General features: G+C 48.4%; 3 protein-coding genes across 12 annotated transcripts in view; 2 read left to right on the top strand and 1 right to left on the bottom strand.

Moving 5' to 3' along the window:
• Nucleotides 1-21442, top strand: part of LOC117578787 (alpha-protein kinase 1) — a 62619-nt gene that overhangs the window by 34225 nt on the left and 6952 nt on the right. For all 8 annotated transcript variants that reach the window (XM_034264506.1, XM_034264505.1, XM_034264501.1 and 5 more), the window contains one exon: nt 20884-21394. In XM_034264506.1, coding sequence (XP_034120397.1) covers nt 20884-21394 — 511 coding nt within the window. The remainder of the gene's footprint in view (nt 1-20883; nt 21395-21442) is intronic.
• On the bottom strand, nt 1546-5368 carry LOC117578790. Of its 3 annotated transcripts, none has more exons than XM_034264512.1 (2): nt 4596-5368; nt 1546-1685 (listed from the first exon to the last, which is right to left on the bottom strand). In XM_034264512.1, the coding sequence occupies exons 1-2, from the start codon at nt 5237-5239 to the stop codon at nt 1595-1597; spliced, it is 735 nt and encodes a 244-aa protein (XP_034120403.1). In that variant the 5' UTR covers nt 5240-5368; the 3' UTR covers nt 1546-1594. The 3 variants fall into 3 exon arrangements, with proteins under 3 accessions (XP_034120403.1, XP_034120402.1, XP_034120404.1); XM_034264513.1 differs by lacking the exon at nt 1546-1685 and adding an exon at nt 2994-3281 and having other exon boundaries at nt 4746-5366; XM_034264511.1 differs by lacking the exon at nt 4596-5368 and having other exon boundaries at nt 1546-2545.
• On the top strand, nt 5591-6509 carry LOC117578791. Its single transcript, XM_034264514.1, has one exon. The coding sequence runs from the start codon at nt 5678-5680 to the stop codon at nt 6410-6412; it is 735 nt and encodes a 244-aa protein (XP_034120405.1). The 5' UTR covers nt 5591-5677; the 3' UTR covers nt 6413-6509.

Genomic DNA, 21442 nt, shown 5'->3' with positions numbered 1-21442 from the left:
TGAAAGTCAAGTAAGGGATTTCCCTTACGATACCTTAAGATTGTTTATTAAACTTATGCTTTGCTGGCTCCGCATCTGCTGGCAGTGGAGATTACTTTGAGCATCTTCCAAGTGTTCCTCCAGCGGTTTTTAACAAACATTTTAATGTCAATTTAGGCTACAAGTTATGGAATGTTAATTGGAAATAAAAGGCACCTCCTGCCCACCCAGATCTTTCTTCTCTTGAATGGCAATAATTTATTGTTTAATAGTTTGGTTAGCAGCCGTGTAGAACCAACTCGGCGCCTTCTTCAACTACAACTCAGTCACAGCATCATTTTCCGTGCGGTGGCGTTGTGTGCAAGCTGTAGCTGTAGCCAGCGAAAGGTGGTTCCAGGACTGCTTCTGTCCGGTTAAATTTAGAAACAATTACGATACAATTTGAAGCGATCAATGGCCATTGGTTGTGGCTGACGCCGACAATTGTCAGCAGAGCCCAGTCCCAGGGCGTAGTGTATGCCCATGAGCAACGTGGGGGACATCTGAGCAGACTTCTGGCCCGGATAGCGAATCTTTGTGGTGCTGTTGGGCTGCTGCTTCTCCATCGATGAGGTCCACTGCGAGGTTAAGTCGTACTTCATCACCTTTGGCTGCTGGGATGCGGCGTAACGCTTCAAGTAGCCAAAACCCTCAGCGGTCTTCTGTTGCGGATCCAACAACTGTCCAGCGAGTCGCGCCTTGTGCTGCATCGGTTGGGTTTGGCCCTTCGAATGTTGTACGATAAATTTGGTCAAGCGGCCGGCACAAATGGAAGCCAAAATTGTTGTTCCCGCCATGATAAATTTTAATTTTCTGGCTGTCGAATGATGAAACTAAATACGAATTGTTGTGTGTGTGTTAGGTGCGGTTTGAAGCATGTGTAAACTGATTCTGAACTGCTTATGTGCCTATGGGAGCGAGTGTGAAACAAAAGTCAAAGCCTCATTGATCGCTTAGATCCAAAAGTTTGTGTTTCTGACACAAATTCTGTCTTCTGAATGGATGCAAAGTGGAAGCCATTTCTTCAAGTTCTATTGGTTGGCGGAAGTTGGCACCAGCAAACGGTTTGCAGACACTTGCACTGCCCGACCCTGTGCAGGCAGCAGGTCTTCATCAGGTGCCCAGTTGGACACTCCAGCGAGCTGAGCTGCTGTGGCCAGGGGCTTTGGCTGTGCCACTTGTTGCTGCTCTGATGCAGTGCGGTGCGCAGATTTTTGCACTTGGTCTCCAGCTCAAGGTACTCGCCCAACAGCTGCTCGTGTGGCAGTTGGTAATGAAAGGCAGTCTTGGGCTCCACGGGTGCAACAGGGAACTGCGCCATGCAGCGAGCTCCTCCGCAGACCAAACGAAGCGCTAAAAGCGGACTAAGCTGCTTGACCTGCATAGCGAAGGGAACTTTCCTACTTTGGTTTTAGAATTTCCTACAAACTTTGAATTTAGAAGGAGATTTCGATTGATGGCGATCTCGAAACAGAGTGCTAGATGCTGCTGGATTTTGGAGAGTTTTAACACAAAAGTCGAAGCATATGTTGTGGCTCAGCAATTGTCCTTTATTTGGCGGATGAGCGGATCCTTTCTAATATTTCTTGTGACGATAGTACTCCCAGACGGAGCACATGGAGGGTCGCTCCAGGCACTTGCACTCGGTGGGTGGTGCCTCCGGCAGCGGATCCATCAGGCACTCCGAGAAGCTCGGATACTTGGTCAAACGCCTGCGGCACTGGCCAGGTTTTCGTGTGCCCACCTTGCACCTCGTCGAGCTGAAGACCTCCTTGCAGTAGGGCATCGTTATCTTCGGACAGGGCCCGCCCATCGACTTGGTGCAGCCCATCAGATTCAGTTTGGGCGCACCCGCATTGCAGGGCACCATTTTGCAGACGGTCCTGGACTTGGGCTCCTTGCGCTTGCGCCGCTTAGGTTTCAGCGGCTTGTAATAACACTTGGCCTTGCGCTTGCGCTGCTTCACCACACACTCGACCCAGGTGCGTTGATACTTGCGCTTCAGCTTGTCCCCCGGCCGGTAGTACTTTAGATCCGTGGCCGGATAATCCATCGCACACGGATCCGCCAGGCATTTCTTGCGCTCGGTGATGAAGGAGCTAACACTGAACTCCGGATCGGTGCGGCACTTGAACTCGGTGCGCCGCAGCGACTGCCAGCAGGCATCGGGCACTCGCGTGGTATCCGGCGCCTTCATTCTCTTCAGATCCTTGCGCACCTTCAGCACGGGGTAGCTGTCCATACAGTCCTCGCACGAGTCGCCGCCATACAGCGTGTCCATGGACCGCGTGGCGCCCACCGCGGGGTACAGCAGGCTCTGGCTCGGCTTGCACAGCACCTGCAGCACCGATGGCGCCTTCCTCAGGCCCCTCTTGAGCAGAAACATTATCGTGAAACGCCGCGAACCGGCTTAGAATTTATTTTTAAATATTTATTTATTGTTTACAATTTTTGTTGAATCGAAAAAGTTGTTGCAGAAAAATTTTGAACTCCGGAAAATAATTTTTATTTGGTTTTTGTCCGGACGCGTCCGGTTAGAGGCAGCGGCCGACTGATACTGAAACACAAACTTGTTCACACTTCAAAGCCACGTTGCTCATGATGGCAAGGCCTGATGTGCCGCTGGAATTGTTAGAAACATTTTGAGGAACATTTTTGAGAAAAACATCGAAGAATAGTCTGGGAGAATGTTGTAATAGCTTTTACGAAAAGTTATCAATGCAAAGGCCTGCTAAATGGCATCGAAGCCAAGAGCATCAAGCGGAGGAAAGTGGAAAAGTCCTCATTAAAAGTTCAGCTGGGATCACTAATTGTTTCGGCTATAAATCTACAGAAATATAAGCTCTATAAAATGAAAAAATTCTAACAAAAATGCCGCTGGCTCAAACTCTAATAAAACTCCAAAAACCGAACAAAAATTCAGCTTTGTTGACCCAAAATATTGCATTATTGGATACACAAAAACACTCTGAAAATATTTGTTAAATGTAGTTTATTTTATTGTTATTTCTTTTTATTTAAAGTTGTTGCAGTCCTGTCCTAGCGGCTTCCTCTGCGCGACTCGGCCCACTCAGCTCCACGTCTTTGGCTTCTGTGGCGCCTGTTGGCTTTTGGCTGCTCCTTGGGTTTCTCGTGATGCTCTTCCTCGAAGTCATACTCTGGCCAAGTGCGTTCATAGACACGCTGCCGATAGCAGACAGGCCTGTAGTGCATCTCATCGTATCGCGCTTCACGGCATGCTTTTTGGGACTGGGTCGCCTTCTCTGACTGGCACCGCAGCATCTTAATCCTTTGGTTCACCAACCCAGGCTGGTCTGACATCCGTCTTCCGACCCTGTCCAAGCCTACAACTCTGGCTGCGGAAGCCAAGTTAAGTGACACGAATTTGGCCCTAATTGCTGCCCAAGAGGAATGCATTTTGTTTAGATTTCTGGCTTAAAATTTCGATACTAAAATGTGAAAAAAATGTTTAGCATTGAGCTAGAAAAAATAGTCCGAATGGTGCCGAAACGGATTTACTTATGAACAAATTACATACAGAATTGGGGGGTAGGGGAAAAGTGTAGAGTCCCGGACTGCTAGATTCGTTTAGATTTGAAACATTTCGTTTAGGGTCCTGTTCACATAAATCTGTAGCTAAGCAGCTGATCGAAAATTGTTTGATACCAATCGTAGCTGCTGAGAAATAGGATGATTAACGCTAAAAATGACACAAATTAATTGTCTGAGCCAAAGTTTATTACTGTGAAATGTAATTCATTATTCAATGTAACGCCATGCGGACCATAGACCTTTTGTTATCCTTTAAGGCCATTTTGAGGTGCCCGGCCTGCCATTGCTCGCCATGCAGCCAGTCGCTGGCGCGCAGCATCGCGGGCAATGGCAATACGGGAGCCACTTCCAGCGGATTGCATTGTAGTTTTCGTAGCTCCGTCGTTACTGTCAGCTGCTGCAGCGTCTCCTTGTGGCCTGCACTCGGCATGTGGCGCTGTGGCAGTGCTAAGTTGTAGAGGCGCTGCCTGCATTGGATGGATTTCAGCTTGGGCTGTAGTTTGAGCATCGACTTGAGCATTTTGTTGTGGACCGAAAATGTATTTAGAATTTTGCTGCTGGTTGTGATTATCAATTTTGACAGATTTTTCCAAGGACCAGGGACTCGTGGAGGGACACTTTTACAGGTTCAATGGGTCAATGAGAGTCAGCTTAGAGTCACTGATTCAACTGCTACTCCGAGTAGCTGGGCAAAGGTTACCGTTTCTTGGAGCACTTCTCCCTGGGCTAGCCAGCAGTTTCCTGCTCAGATGCAACCTTTATTGTTTAACCCATTCCCACCTCTACTAAGAGAAATATCAATGGAGCTGAGTGGTAATTTATTTCAGCAAAAGTTCAAAAAGAAAGTCTCAGCATCTCAAGCTCAGTCTCAAGGCCCCGCTCAATGGATGGGGTCGGTTTAGGGCTCGCCACACTTCTTGACCGGCCCACGACCCAGGGACAGGCGATGCCTGAGTGCAGCCCAAGTCTCGCACATGGCTGGAGTCTCGAGGCACTTGCACTCGGTGGGCGGTGGCTTGAGCAGTTCGTCCTTTTTGCACTCGGAGAAGCTGGGGTAGGGCGTGCGACGCTTCTTGCAGTCGGACAGCCCCTTGAAGGCGGACTTGCAGATGGGCGGCAAACGGGCCGGCTTGCAGCAGGGCATCGTTATGCGTTGACACTTGTCATCGGCGGACTTTGGCAGGCACTCCATGGGATTCAGCATGGCTGGGGCACCATCCTTGAGGTTCACCTTGCGCTTGCGGCGGCAGGGCTTGGGGCGAACCATTGTCTGATGGAGGCATACCTTTCGCGGCTTCACCACCATGCGGGGGCACTCGTTCCAGGTCACCTGATACTTGCGCTTCTCCTTGTCCGATATCCGATAGTATTTGACGTCGTAGCGCACGGGCAGCTCGCAGACAACCAGCGGACAGCCATCCATTTCCCACATGGACTTGAACCGAGCCTTCGGCTTGGGCAGATCCCTGGGCTCCTCCTTCTTCTTGGGCGTCTCCCCACAGGGCTTGCGCAGCGATGGCGGCCCACAGCGCGTCTCCACCGGCGTGTCCACACACACGTCCGGCTTGCAGTCGTCATCCCCGAAGCTGCGCGCGGGCAGACGCAGCGGCGTGGCACGCTGCACGCACCAGGCCAACTGCTGCGTCTTCTGCCTCAAAAGTCGGAACATTTTGGAACGTCTTTTTTTGAATTTTGTTTTTGTTGTTTTCCACAGCCGAAAAAATCGAGAAATTTAGACTGAATTTTTTTTACCAAAATGTACCGAAATTTTTGGTATATGTCCAGGCCGAGAGCGGGTTTGAGACTGACCAAAGGCAGGGGCAGGGACAAGCTCTGGGACCGGATTGACAACTCAATTACTACTTGGATCAGTATTGAATATTTGAGAGCCAGAAGGGAATATTTGAGAGCCAGAAAGGAACATTTTTTTGGGCCAGAGAGCAGGCCTGGACAGGGGCTTTGACCAGACTTGGGATTGGGTATAGAAATTTCAGTCTAGCTTGGGATTTCATTGCTGGCACATCGATTTCGGTTTGGGTTGATCCTTTTTTTTCGGAACTTAGTGTACAAAATTGATCGAAATTAAATTTGAAAATCAACTTAAAATATGTCGTTGTGGAGCTGTGCGGCTGGCAGAAGCCAGGCACAAAATTGGTGCAAATATTTGGGCATCGTGCGGATCCAGCAACGCCTCTACGCCAAGGACACGCGGCCGACACCCAAGTGCTCCGATGTGGATGATGGCTGCAATAAAATGCGTGACTGCGACAACACAAACTTCGTGAAGAGCGACAAGAAGGCGAAGGACAAGTTTCAGTTTCATCATTTGATCAAGATGCCAGACGAGTGCTGCATCAACGAGTGCGTTGACTCGTTCCCACGCTTCGACGAGTGCCTGTACAAGGAGTCGGACAAGCGGAAGCGCAAGTACCAAGTCACCTGGGTGGAGTGTCCGCCCCTGCAGATCAAGCCGAAGAAGATCTGCTGCTTTGAGAGCGGCAAGCGTCCGCCTGTGGCGCGGCGCAAGCGCAAGGTGAAGGACTTGTGTGTCGAGGACAAGCCCTGCCCCACGGAGGGCGCATGCCCCAAGATGGCGAGTCCCGGCTGTAAGCCGGTCCGGGATCCCACGCGCTGTGAAATCGTGCGCCGCAAAACGGACTGCGTGAAGGTGAAGGCGCCGTATCCGGCGTACTCCGAGTGCCGGCGATCCAAGCCACGCCGCAGGCGCAGAGTCGAGTGCAATTGCCTGGAAATTCCGCCCATATGCTTGGTCTATGAGGCGCAGAATAAGCTGGAGCGGCAGGGCAAAACGCCGGGCGATTGTCCGCCCAAACGGAAGTGAAACCGAAGCTGACTGTCCACCTACCAGCCATGCCAGCCAATGTTTCCCCAACTAAATATATAAAATAAAAGTTAAAATAAAAATAAATATACATTTATTTGTTTGAAATGCTTTGCGATCTTCGAAGCGTTCCTCCATCCAACCAACTCTGCGGACTCGCTGCGTATAAATTTGTAACTTTCAACCCGCGCAGGCCACTTAGCCATGTAGATTCACAGAAACATATTCCCGGGCATCCATGGATGAGTATGCAAAGTGGAGGCTGACGGCACTGCGTGCCATATTAAAGTCGCTTTATAGCAAATTACCAATTCAGATTGTGTGTAGAGGAGAGTACACACAAATCAGTTATACTCTTGCCAGTCGCAGCCATCAGCATATTCCAGCAGGCCGTCACATTTATTCGGGCTCGAGTTCGAGTTTGATGTACAAACCTCTTCCCCGACTCCCCCCCCTGACTGCATAATCAAAAGGGAAGCAAAAGACAATCGAAATGAGACAAAGCTGAAGCTGGATCGTTGCTTTCAGCTGCAGACATAATTGATGGATGGATGGATGGATGGATGGGTGGCTGGGATCGCGGCGCTGTGGATCGCTGACTGTGCCTGAGCTCAGCCTAAATAATGATGTCGCATTATTTATGCCGCTGCTGATTTGCATAGGCAAATGCAGAAGAAGCTGAAGCAGAGGAAGGAATCGGCAGAAGGAGAGTGCTGACTGCCTGCCTGCCTGCCTGCCTGCGGGCAATGTGTGCGCTTTCTTTAATAAATGTTTAATTTATAATTGATTTTCTCCGCACACCCCAAAGCCAACCCAAACCAAACTACAGGCCCAAACCCAACGATATGTGGCTCTGCGCCTTGGCTAAACCTCAAAAGTTCTAAAACCCAACCCAATAGCGGAGCGTGGGGGCAGAGGAAAGTAAAGTTGAACCGCAAAAGGATTTTGCCCGCGCACGAAAACACTTAATTAATTCGCATAGACAGACAGAGCGACAAACGGACAGACAGACAGACAGACAGAAGGGTGGGTTGTACGCCCAGCTAGTTGGTCAGACACACACACACATGGAGAATAATTAGAAATTAGAATGGAAAATGCTATGCCAGCCAAGTTGACGATAACAACGCCCTAGAAATGCCCACACACAACCCCACCCCACTGCAGCACAAGCCCCTTGAACACGCTGAGAGGCAGAGCGAGACGGGTCAAAGGAGCAAGCATATTTCAAATGTAGCAATACGTACAGCAACATGATTTAAGCTATGTATATGGACATCCTGCCTCCCCTTGGATGACTGTGGCCCAAGACGGCAGCTGGAGATGGCACTGCTGCTGATTACCAACTATCGATTAGTGCGGGCGTAAACTGCAAAGAGACTGCCAGCGGAGTAAAGAAAGTGCAATAGGGATCTCAATAATCTCTTTTCATTCAGCGAGTCTTGAGCAATATTTATAAGATGCCGTGAGACTTTTCCCATCTCTAAGTAGATCCGCGAGCGGGCGGCTTATGGTAGAAGCTTCATTTGCAGCTAATATCCGTTTACGTCTTTAGTTGCAAAGAAAATTACAATATTTCGTGTGAGCTACACACACACATACACACTTGGGTGTGTGTCCAATTTAAATTTGAACCATTTTTGGCTGCGCCAAGAAAAACGCCAAAGATGCGGAGCCAAATGAGAGCTCGGAACGGGGCCGGGCCGGGCCTGGCCAGCCGCTTGAACTAATTTTCTCGAAGGGATTTTTGGGCTTTGGAGGAGGGGGGGGGCGGTGGCATCGAATCGGCTCCAGTGGCATGGCTGGGGTAGCCGGATTAAAGCCCAGCAAGTGGACACAGACAAGGGCCAAGTGGAAGTGCCTGTGCCTCGGTCCAAGGATAAGGGATGGCTGCTGCTGGCTTCGCCGGTTACTGTTGCTCTGCTTAGCCAAATTATATTATGACTTGTTTAAAATTCAAATTTGGAAACACTAAAATCATGTTTTCGATGTCTGGCCACCCACAGACCCGTTCCTGTCCAACCCAACCCCCCAACCCCGTTCAAGGATAGTTTTACGGGCAAGGGTTTAAGTAGCACACGCGGCTGACAGGCAGGCAGGGGGTGGCTCTCTGGCTCTGTGTCTCTGCTAAGGATTTGCCCGCTGCCTTCAACTGGCAACTTTTGCTGTCTGTCCGTCTGCTTGCCTCTTCTTCGTGCCTCGTTCATGGCCTCGTCCTCGTCCTCGGTCTCGGTCTCGGTCCCAGCTCAAGGCAATGTCCTTTGGTCGTGTACCCCTAGCTGGTAGTGTGTGCGTGTGTGTTGCCAAAACATAGTTTCTAGTTGCCACATAAATTTTGCATGGCCACCACACCCTCCCCCCCCCCCCATTGCTGTTGTCCCCTTGGCAAAATTTGCTTTTAAACAATTTTAATGATTTCATTAGTGGAAGGAACAGCGCAGCAGTTTAATGAGCAAAATTTCAAATGGATTTTCCATTAAAACGGAAGAGCAAAATAATTGAATATGGAAAGGGTCGTCCGGTGCCTTTTCGATTATAGTTTTCGGTAGGGCAGATGATATTTTTTTGATCTTAAAACTGATAATGGATGTACATTTTTGTATTGTTTCGCTTTCGAGTCGAGTGGCATTTATTTTTCAATTAAATATTTACAAAACTTTGATGCCATTTTCTCTGTGTTCACATTTTGTGTCCAGCCTGCAACTTGTCATAGAACTTTATCCCAAGATTGCTTGCAGCTTCCCCCCCCACTGCCACTGCCACTGCCACTTATCTTAGTTGAGAGCTGAGACGCCATTTTGTCTTACACACACACATGCGAAGCAACACAGGACATAATTAGATTGCATAATGTAAGTGTTGCCCAGGCCAGAGCCAGAGCCAGGCAATTTCAATAAAATTCGTGCTAGCCACACCACACACCCCAACCCAAAAAGCAGTCAAATGTCTCAGGACACAAGTCACAGCAACACACACACACGCACACAGACATAAGCTCCACATCCTGCAAGCGACTTAACCCTTATGAGTGTCTAAGTGTGTCCATGTTCGTGTGGGCAAGGCAATGGCCTTTCAAAATTTTCGAATTTACGTAAATTTAACTTGCTTGAAAATACACTTAACTGTAAAATTAATTATAAAAGGCAATTGTATGGCAGTGTGTGTGTGCTACACATATGTGTGTGTATGTGGGGTTTTATAGTGGCCCCCCCCCTACACCCACACACACACACACACATGGGTACACATTTCCCCACTTAAGTTTGTCTTAGTCTTTGGCCGAAAAGGTGTTGGCATGGAATTTGCATAACCAACGAAACGTCAATGTCTTGGGCAAGAGAGAGAGAGACAGAGAGAGAGAGTGCATGTGTGGGAGCATGTACAGTTGCGCCCATCGACATTTGCATACACACACACACACACACATGGAACGCTGGTCTCGCTTGGTCTGGGCAAAACACACTAATTAAATGTTGAAGGCAGTTTATATTGAGATGCCGCCACCTCCCCTCTTTTGCATGGCCAGCGGGCAGGCAAAGACCAAAAGCAGGTGCTATATAGACCCAAACTACCCGCTACATACATACATATGTATGTTTGTAGCTATGTACTTGGCAATGTGTGTGTGTGTGTGGTAAGAAAATCTATAGCCTAAGGTGGTGCTCGAAACCCCAAGCCACAAACTCAAATGTCTTCATTTTGCACATCAAACCAAATGCAGCAGCAGCAGCGCAACCCAACCATTACACATGTATATACATATGTAGATGCTACATGTATGTACATACATATGTCTGTACATATATGTAGAAATCTGCGTATATTTGCTGAGGATTTCTAATTACATTCGGCAGCAGCATTCGGACTTGTCTTCAGTGTGCCCCACGGGGCATGGGTAAACGGAATCGAAGGAAGCTGGAAGACAGGGAGTGGGTGAGTGGGTGAGTGGGTGTGGTGTGTGGGGGGAGACAAGTCCAAAGCCGCATGTAAAACATTTCAAAGTCGATAAATTATAATGTCCCTATGGATACAGGGAGCATCAGGATCTCTGCTCATAAATCGCAAGATGCAAAAGATGATTCGTTGCCACTGCCTTAAGTTAGTTGCTTGGACTAATTGCACATTGAGCAATGGCAATTACCATTCCGACAGGCTCGCTGGCTGCCACATGCCACCTGCCTTGGTTTTCACACACGCAGACATTTTTAATTAAACGTAAAATTTTGCTCTATTGATTAGTTGCCAAGAACCTGCGAGGATGTGCGAGGAGCAGGCATGTGCAACCTTTGTTATTGCCAACGCATTAGTGTTAGCGCGCCACCAATGTCGCGGCTGGGCAAGGGGAATGAGCCTGACACGCAAGCCGAGCGTGCCACAGGGTGTGGGGCTGCTTTCATTGTTCAACCTGGCAGGCCACAAGCACGGGAGGGCACGGCACAGAAGTTTTGGTTGCCAGTTTGGCGTCTTTTTAACACAATGACAGTTAATTAGATTGCCAAAGGCATACGAGGCGTACGAATACGGACAGGGTTGGGGGCTGGCAAAAACATTATACAGGTGTGAATAGTTACAGGCGGAAAGTATATTGGAAGTCTGAATTATACATTATAAATACCAACGATCGATATCTTCGATTGTGTCTGTCTCGCGTTAACATTTCAAATGGCAGCTTAGATTGTTGGAAAATTCAGCAGTTCAGGCTGCAGCCGAGTAACCGCAAGGAATTCTCCGCTTTGCCATGAATATTGGATGATTATTGGGGGTAATACGCACTTTTGTTGCCTTCACCACTCTGCCCTGCAAGTGCTCCTAAAGACCGACGCCTAAGCTGAAATATTGATCAATAAATTTGAGGCAACAACAACATATAGCTGTGTGTGGGTGGCTTGATGGACAGCCCCCAAAAATATGCGAAAACTGCAACGCATCTCTCACACACACACAGACAGAACAGAACAGAACAGACACACAGACACACAGAAGCAGAAACCAAACGAACCGAAAATATTTCAGATTCATGACAAATGCATAAGATTTCAACAGTACGAAGGGAAGGCAGGAGGCGTTGAGGGGGTCTCTAGACAGACCGGGGGGAGGCCTTGTTACATGTAACCCCAAAGCAGTTAAGTGCAATAAATACCAACAAGCACACACACACACACAGAGAGAAGAAACACTGCTTGGCTGCACTGCACACTGCACTGGCACGAACACAATCAAATAAATTACATAGCATTTAATAATTCATGCAAAAAACGGTCAGAAACAAATGGCAAATGGAAGGAGGAGTGGTTGGTCCTGTGTGTGTGTGTGTGTTTTAAGACTTGATAATTTCAAAAATCAACAAGATATATATACATTTCTGTGTGCATGTGTGTGTGCATAACTTCAAAATGCATTTTGACCACAAAAATTGTCTGTAAACGGAGACGTTGAGTGGGCGTTGGAGTGAGCGAGTGAATGGTGGGGTGGGCTGGAGCGTTGTTGCTTGAATTTTGTCCTTGTCTTCCCCTCGTATTGGCTGTCTCGCTCTGCATTGCTCTCTCTCTCTCTCTCTCTCTCTCTCTCGCTCTCTCTCTCTCTCTGCATATCGCTCGCATGCCATTGCACTCAATTAAAATCCTTTTGTCAGTGCTGGCTCTCTCCCTCTCGCTCGCTCTCGCTGTACCGCTTGCACTTGCTTTTGCTATCGTTGTCTCGCTCGTGTGTGCCTGTGTGTTAAGTTTTTCGTAGCCATTTTTGTTATTTTGTAGTTTTAGTTTAAATATTTGATGGCCTGCATATTGATTGGTGCTCGGTGCAACGTGGCGCATGAGTAATAAGTATTTTTTTACCTTCTATGTACAATAATGGACAAAGGGGTGTGGGGCATTCATGTATTTACTTTGATAACGATGTGATTGGATTGTGCTTAAGTGAGCTCAATTATGAGTCTTTTACATGCGGCCTCTCTGTCTCTGTCTTTCTATCTCTCTGTCTGCATTTTCTTGCTGCAAAATCCTTTCAGTGCTTACCTCGAGGAGCAGCCTAAAAGCTAATGCTATCACACAGACACACACACACACATAGCCAGCAGCACTAATCAAGAAATCCAAAAAGCATGGAATGTTCGCAGTCCAGACAAACCTGACACCCGCTGAGAGCAAGAGGCAGCGCGAGCGGCAAAGGCAAACGGTAGGAACAGAGCGAGTGGCAGAGGAGCGGGAGGGTTGCCATCTCCCAGTCGGACATGCACCGCCATTGTTGAGCTTAAGGTTTTGCGCCTAAACGTAGGCAGCAATTGCATATCGCACTGCAGCAGCAGCAGCAGCAGCAGCAGCGCACAGCCGGGACCTAATGTATGCTACAAATCTCGCCAAAGCAACGCATTTTGTAGCCATTTAAGCTACTTGCATAATGTAGAGCCACACACACACACACCCAAAAGAAACCCAAAAGGGAGCAGAGAGTTCCTTTCGCTCTGCAGACAGACTCATGTGTCTGCCTCTGTGTTAATGTGCCGTGTGTGTGTGAGTGTGTGTGTGTGTGGCATTGACCAAGTGCACGAGTGGAGAGCAGCAGGGCCATGGCTGCAGCCTGGACGACGTCGTCGTCGTCAAATGAATCTCATTTGCATTTAAATTAGGAATGAAGCCCGATTTGTTGTTGTTAGAGAGCAGCTACTGCTGAGGCACAGAGGCAGAGGCAGAGCACAAGCCAGAGCCCAGAGCCCAGACCCCGAGTCGGTGCAACTTCTAACGTTACCGTTGCTACAAATGGGGCTTGGGGGTTGCCCCAGCAGAGGGTGCATTGGGGTTGGGCCACGTCTGTGTGTGTGTGTGTGTGTGTGTGTGGGGATGGGGAACAATTTTTAATGAAGACAGCGCAGCTACTTAGGCACCGGCACCGAACTGGCACCCATACATACAGTATACATATGTATCCCCGTCCCTTCCGAGCGCCTCTACTGATTGCGGCAACTTACTTTTTCGGACAACTTGCATGGCCGATTGCATGGCCAAAAACTAATGGCCAACAGCTTGGACAAATAACACACACAAGCACACACACACACACACACACACACACACCACCCCTCCTCTGGTTATGCTAAATATGTTAATAACCTTTCTTCTATCGGCTGGGGTAGCTGTACGAAATTTTAATTAGAAATGTTATACGAGTTGCACGTACCCCCGGGCGGGGCAGTCGGCAGTCTCTCCATACGGCAGGCATGGCAACGTTTGACCAGAGTGGAGAGATATGTGCATAGATGGGCAGGAGGTGGCAGATCCAAACCCTTCAGGGTGTGCTTGTGCTCATTTTCCACTTGAATGGGGTTAATTTTGCAGTAGTTGGGCCACTGAGAGCGTATTTATAATCCAAGAAATTATGCTGCTAATCTGTGCACAGAATCCAAGTGTTGGCATTACTGAAACTGCTGCTATAAACCCATAGAAGAACACTCTGGCAGAACACCCATTCATTCATTCATTCATTCATTTATTCACTCTTTCATTCATCCATTCACTGAGTAACATTCGCTGTGCCATCGATAACTTACCCTTCAGCTGGCACACAACACATGGCAGCGGCTACTTGGCTTTTACTAACGGTAATGCAATATTACTGCTTGACTAAGATGGAAGCCAAGGCAAAGCTTGTTGCCCTCTCTTTCACTCTCTCTCGCTCTGTTTGTGGCAGTGTCAAATGCAATAAATGCAGCTATTCATTTATGTCAGCGATAATGACATTTTACATTCAGCATTGGGGATGGCACAGGGGCATGACAACGGACTCCTCTAACAGCAGCAAATGTTGGTAGGCTCTGGCAGTGGGTGTGGCAGTGGCAGCGGCAGCGGCAAGCAGTGGCTGGGGACAGGCAGTCGCAGTGTCAGTGCCACTTTTGGGCTCGGCTCGGCTGCCATAGACAAGTGTCAGTTGTAATTGAAAAATACGAATATTAATTTCAAAGTGCTAATAACGAAAGTGTGGCGGCAACTGGCAACATGAGGCATGCTGCAACTATGCAAAGTAATTACATTTTTGGTACAAAAGAACACAAAAACGGTGTGACCAACGTAACTCCAATAAATACATTTAAATGTAGCCCAAAGTTACTCAAATTGCACAACTGTCAGGTTTCAGGATTCCTGCAGCCACGCAATTCAATCATCTCACAAAGAACAATCGGCCCCATCGTTGGGAGCGCTCTGATGTTGCCATTGAATATGCCAAAGGCCCAGCTCCAATGCTCAGCCACCCAGTTGCCACCCTCAGCTACGCGGAGACAATAAAATGGGTGTGTTGGCATACGACTAAAACAAAAAATTTTATTGTTTGCAGCAGCAGTTGGGGCTGGGGCTGGGGCTGGGGCAGGGGCACACACATGTGCCGAGGGGTGCAACCAATCAGCGAGAGCCGAAAAAATTGCGACTTGTTCGTTTTCTTGATGAAAACACAGCGACAGCAGCAGCAGCAGCAGCCAGCAACGAATGAGAAATGTAGCGGGGCAAAGAGCGTAGGGCCAGAGACGTAGCCGAATTCGTGGGTGTTTGCCTCGCAACAAAAGTGTACAAAAAATGCCACAAAAAGTGGGGAAACTTCCATGTGTGTGTGTGTGTGTGTGTGCTGCCACGACGTATGCCTAAAATAAGAATAACACAGCTAACGGCACAGGCAGAGGCAGAGGCGACCAATAAGAAGGCCAGGGAACAAAGACAACATCGCAGCAGCCGGCAAAACAGCAAACAAAGAGTGCAGAAAGGACTGGAGCAGGCGCAGGCAGTAGTTGCTGTTGGCATAAAAACTAAAAAAAAAACAACTAAAGATCTGCATGTGTGTGGCAAGAATTGCAGGACGCAGGCGGACTCCCGAGTGCTGTGCAGGTGCGTTGCATGAGGCGCAAACTTGAATGCAACGTCAAAGGTGAAAGAGCCAGAAAGAAGTATCAATAACGCTGTGGGTGGAAGGACCCTGAGCTAAAAGCTCATTTAAGTGATGGATTTTATAGATAGAACATTTGATTTTTCTCTTAAATATACAACTGGCCAAAGGAATAAATTTCTGCATCGCTGTGAGTATTTTTCCCATCAAATCAATCGACTTTTTGCCAGAGAGTTAGCCATCAATTGTCAGTGATTCTAAGGCTGATGCTCTGCCCTTTTGCCTTGTTTTGCCACACGTTGTCCATCTCTATCTGCAGCGCCAATTCCAATTAAAAATACTGATGCAAATGAGCAGCGAAGAGAGAGAGAGAGAGAGGAAGAGGCAGGAAAGGAATCAGCTCCCCGGGGCTATATTGCGGCAATAAATGCCGCGACAGACGCCCCTGCACAGACCCAAAAGGTTGACCAGGGCAGGGCAGGGCGTTGGGTGGCTGGGGGGGAGTGTGGCACAACTTTTACTTTTTATTTTTTTGGGGGGCAGAGAAACAGAAAAAAAAGAAAGTGTGCCGCCAAAAGTGAAAAGCAAGAACAAGCCACGAGGTGGTGGGTGGTGGATATGTGGATGGGCGCTGTCCAGGTTGGCGTCTGAGAGGTTTCTGGATTTATGTAGGCACTCCACTGCCCACGGTTGCGTGAGGTGGGGGGTGGGGGGTGGGGGGGTTAAAATTGCATTTATTTGACCAGAGAAGTGACCAGTGGCCCCGCATCGGAGGCCACGTCCAGTCAGGAGTCGCCCCCAGAAGAATAACTGCGGCTGACCAGCGACCAAGCAGTCAGAAAGCTGCAGCAGGCGAACGACGCTCAGCCATAAAAAAGATGCCCAGCCAAGCAGAGAGGGAGTGAGCGAGTGGGAGAGTGGGAGAGAGAGCGCGCGCAGCAGAGGAGAGCAAAATTAAGGGCATAAAAAGTGGGAAAAAAGAAAATAGAGTAAACTGGGGAAAAACGTAAAAAAATTGGGACAGGCTCAGACACAACGACACACAAAAGGAGAGTGAGGGTGGAAGAGAGAGAGAGAGAGAAGTCCTGGCTGCTCCTGGACAATGCTTGGCCTTCATTGTTGTCAAGCAGCGGCCACCGCCCCCGAAACTCCAGTCACTCCAGTCACCCAGCTATCCAGCCACCTTGCCAGTGTTCGCCCTGTCCGCCCCGTGTCCACCCCTGCCACCCAAGTGGGGTTGATTGAGTGGCGCGCCCATTGATGTCGGGCGCTGTCTCTGACTCTGGCCCTGGCTCTTATGCTGCTGCCGCTGATGGACCATGCCTGCGTCGCACCCCCTCTCCCTTTTGCCATTCTCTTTTCGCATTTCGTTTTCCTTTTCCTTTTTGTTGTTTTGTTCCAATTCGCTTCGCTCCCTGCCCAGCCCTGCGCTGTCCCCCCCCTCTCTCTCTTTCTGCTTTTCCATTATTTTTTACACATTTTTGTTTTGGTTTTTGTGTTTCGTGCTTTCGTGGTTTTGTTTCGTTTTTTGTTTTCGTTTGCTCATTCGCCATGCGGCTGGCTGTCAGCTGCGTCTCCGTACAGTTATATGTACATATATACCTCGTGGCAGTAGTACATAATGGTACATAGATACGTATGTGTATATACTGCTCGTGGAAACTGCAACGTCTGCAGCTTGCAGCTTTTGTTTGTCACTGCTGGGTGGTGCATTGGGTGCTGCCATTAATGGCCGAACGCACGGACGCTCGTCTCTCTCTCTCTCTCTCTCTCCTTTTCTGTGTGTTGTGTTTTCGGACATTGACGACTGAATGTGATGCTTACATTTTTATCGACACTGTCGCCGAAATGGTGCAAAAAATTGCTACGTTATGCAATGATTTTTGTTCTATTTCGAATTGAGAGAAATGAGGGAAATTGTGGCTGGTTGTGGAGAAGAGATTGCTGGGGTTACTGCTTGCTGGTGGTGAGGGACTGCTTGCTGGCTGTGAGGCACTGCTTGCTGGTCGTGGGAAGTAGGTGGCTCAGCACCCGAGATCAAATCAATTGCTAAAACACTTAAGAATAAAGATACACCTGACATTAGCTTTAGTCTTGCCAACTCCCCCCTCTTTATCGAGCTGTAATCAGCCTCAGATAGCGCTCAATTTTGCGCTCTCCATTTCAAGGATCAGGCATTAAGCAGCATAAATATGAATTGAAAAGCATTTTCACATCTCTACGACTTGACAGTGGACAGTGACAAAACTACAACACAAAAACACAGCCACACGCACACCCACACCCACACCCACACTCACACCCACACAGTCAGTGATGAAATTATGTGCATTTGCGTTAAACGAAACATTAAATATGCAAAAGTGCAGCGTGCCACCAGCCCAGCCAACTCATAAATGTTTGCTTGCAACACAACGAACAGAAAAGGCGCTCGGGTTTCGGGTTGGGGCATGGCTGCTGGGGTTTCGTGGTGGCACAAAAAGCATATTGTTGGCCGCTGTGCGTTCGTTGGGGCGTTGGTTGACCAAAAATAGAACAAGACAAATATTTTTCGACAATTTATGAGCCTTGCTCCACCGGCAGGGTGGTGGTTGTGGTGGTGGTGCTCCTGTTGGGGTGCTGCTGCTGCTGCTGGTCAGCTTGTAACGTGTATGGCATGTCCTTCCCGTAGCCTCATCCTGGCCGTAACGAAAAAATGCCATTTGCAATTAAAGCAAACAAGCAACGCAACCGTTCGGCGACGCCGTCGTCATCCTCGTCGTCGTCGTTTTCGTTTTCGTTTTCGCTTTCTTTTTGGCGGCTACTTTTTGGCAATTGCATTTTTTTACAGCCCCATGCCCATGCCCCAAAACCTCTCCTGCAAATGGGGCGAGCACCCCAGTGGCAGCAGCAGCAGCAGCAGCAGCTTCCCCACTCCCCTCTGGTATGGGGCACATGTGTGAATTATAATTTCGCGTCGCGCTCAAAAGCATGCTACATAAAAAACACAGACACAGCACACAGGAGCGGCAGCAGCAGGATGAAGGAGTTGGCTGCTAGTAGGGGGGAGAGCAACATATGAGCGAGCGAGACAGCGGCAGCATAATAAGAAGAACAACAAAAGCTGCCATCGCATTTTCCATTTCGAGCCGGGGCTTTTGCTTATCACATTCGAGGCTGTCAAGTGCCACCCATTCCCCACACCATCAGGCTTGGGCATGGGTGGACATCCTGCTGCCGCGCTCTCTCTCCCTCTCTCTTTTGCAATAATTCAATTCATTTTCTATTTTTTGGCTCATTTTTTATTTGACTCGAGCACAAAACGAAGCAAGAAAAGCGCTGCTGTCCGTTCGATTTGCAGGCGGCCTGGGTGGCAGGCAGCCCATCGATGGGAGGGCTAGGGGTGTTGGTCCTGGAGTGCTTGGTACTTGCCATGCATACAATTGTACAGGCTGACCACGACTACAGCCATGCAGCAGATACAGATACATGCCACGACACGTTTTGGGGGCAGGCAGCCAATGTACATCTCTCCGCGATGTTGCCACAAACAGCGCTAAGTTCATGTGCAATTAAGTTGCATAAACCAACTCGTTTGCTTACAAGTTCCACGCGTTGATCAGCTGCTAATTGGCAACAGTTTTTGATGAAACTTTCGGCTAACATTTGGGCAAGTTTTTGCCTCAAGGATCTGCTCTGCCTATTGTCTCATGCACCCAACACCGCTCTCTCTCTCGCTCTATCTGCTGCCTCAATGGCAAATCAGTTTTTAATTTCCGCTCATTTGCGAGAACGGCATAAAAAGACAAAAGCCCAAGCCTCATTATGGTTGCAACTTTTAGCCACTGCTGCCGTAGGGTAGAACCAACACACAGACACACACAAACACACCTACCCCTACCCCGCATAGTGGCATGGCAAGTCCCATTCAATTGAGCGTGGGTAAATATGTTGAAAAGTTAATTCATTGCACATCAGTGGGCGCCCAACACATTGCACGGCACCCAACTCCCAGCTCGCAGCTCCATTTCCATTTCCATTCCACTTTGTGGCAACTATGGATGTGCCACATATAGTGGCTGTCAGCGGCCGTCTGTTTGCCGCCTGTTTGCATAAAGGACACACTCACACACACACACACAGGACGACATTAACGTGGCTTTCTTTTTGCATTTTCATTCATTTTTTTCCCCTTTCCCCCTGGCAGGCACTCTCTCCCTCTCTCTCTCTCTTGGCTCGTGTTCTCGGCGTGTCATAAATTTAGTTCGATTTGCTGTTCAATGACATTAACTTACTTCAACGGTGGAGCAGCAGAGCAGCAGAGCAGCAGTCCAGCGACCAGCTAACAACGAGGAGTCCTGCCTTGGTCCTGCTGCTGCTATTACTGGTCTCTTCTGCCCCCGCACCCGCAACGACTGTTGCGCCAGTAAATGTCAATTTTTAATGTATTTACTGCACGTTTGCAAATGAAATTTATCAAGTGCTTTAATTAATGTTCATGTCTAGAGTTTTAGAGTTGTTCTCAAGATTGATTTTACCCTTGGAAGATTCCCCCCAGCGGCAGGCTGTGGCTCGTTCGATTGCCCATTAGAAATTCCATTTAATTACCCACCAAAACCTTCATATTATTTGCATAAATATCTATGTAGATATTGCTCCTCCTTTTTTAACACTTTTTTTTGCCCGGCTGACACGTTTGCTGCTTATTTTTTTATTGCTTTTCCTTGGGCTCCTTCTATTTCCGATTTTCCTTCTCCCATTTTTTGCGTTTCCTCTTTTTTTTTTTTTTTGTATTTGGGTTTGGTATTTTCCACTACAATTATGTTAATTTCCTATGCAAATAAAATTTAATTGAAGCTCAGCCAAGGACCGGTGTAAGGTCCCAGGGACAGCCATGGCTTGTCCTGCCATTAATGTGGATGGCGACGATGGCGCCGCCAGCATTAATTGCCAATAATTATATTGGTTTACCTTGCCACGGGGTTTCTTTTCTACCATTTTTTTGTGTCACTGTTTACTTAACAGCCAGCCAAATGACACTTTAAATTGAAAGTGCAGCAATTACCGCTTAAATAGCTGGCAGGGGAAGCACACCCCTGGCAGTGACTAATCATCCAAATATCGATGGCCAAAAATATAATTGCAATTCTCTTGAATCGAGGCAAATTAAATTTGCATAAATTGCGCAGCTCATCCGCGGCACAGATCAAAATGCCAACAAACAATGCAAGTGCGCTGACAATTACAACAGAAATTAAATTAACTTATTAACGCGCCTCTCCTTCTCTGTGTGTGTGTGTGTGTGAATGTCCTGTGCCGCAATTGACACAAATGAAATGTAATACGAGTGCGAAAGTGTCAGCCAATAATCCAATCAGCAAACAATACGGCTAAGGGGCTGAGTGCCAAACAATGGACAATGCATTAATTATGAAAATATATAATTGAATTTTAGCCAGTGAAATTCCCAATGAGTGTGATTTGCTCGCAGTTGCTCAGTGGTTGGGGTTGGAAGTGTACACAAAATATATTTACATTAAATGTGGCATGCCACACACACACACCCACACACACACACAAGGTGTAACAATTAATTACAATAATGAAATGTTTGTTCCATTTTGCAGGACTTTGACAAGGAGATCAATTGCCACAAGATCCATTCGCCGAGCGGCCACTCCCTGCACCACCACCACCACAACCACCACAGCAACAGTGGCAGCAACAACAACAACAACAACAATATCGATGATGATATGGAAATCACGGACGTACACGCCCTGCTCTCGCCCCCGCCACACTCCCACCATTCCCATTCCCATTCCCATTCCCATTCCCACTCCCCCTACGACACCAAGGATCACGTCAAGGAGCTGGAATTCTACAAGAATCTGGCTGCCAAGGCTGCCTCCCTGGCCAACCAGCAGCCCACTTCGCCACTGGCCCTGCCCCTGCCCATGCCGCTGCCCATGCAACTCGATGCGGATGAGGATGCGGACGATGCCGATGCAGATGGGGATGCCGATGGCGATGCCGATGCCGATGTCGATGCCGAGGAGCAGGCAGCGGAGGCGTTGCGTCTACGGCACGAGGAGCAGGCCCAAGCCAAGGCCTTTGCGGCGCATCTGAACGGAACTAGTGAGTACATATCGAAAGCCAAAAACCCAAACACAATCCCGACAGTCC

This window comes from Drosophila guanche, unplaced genomic scaffold (genome assembly GCF_900245975.1).
Source record: "Drosophila guanche unplaced genomic scaffold, DGUA_6, whole genome shotgun sequence".
Classification (NCBI taxonomy): domain Eukaryota; kingdom Metazoa; phylum Arthropoda; class Insecta; order Diptera; family Drosophilidae; genus Drosophila; species Drosophila guanche.
Note: the sequence above shows the minus strand (reverse complement) of the source record. Positions and strands in the feature narration are given on the sequence as shown.

Excerpts from the sequence above, each read along its gene's own strand:
- LOC117578790 (XM_034264511.1), bottom strand. The coding sequence starts at position 2,404 with ATGTTTCTGCTCAAGAGGGGCCTGAGGAAGGCGCCATCGGTGCTGCAG.
- LOC117578791 (XM_034264514.1), top strand. The coding sequence starts at position 5,678 with ATGTCGTTGTGGAGCTGTGCGGCTGGCAGAAGCCAGGCACAAAATTGG.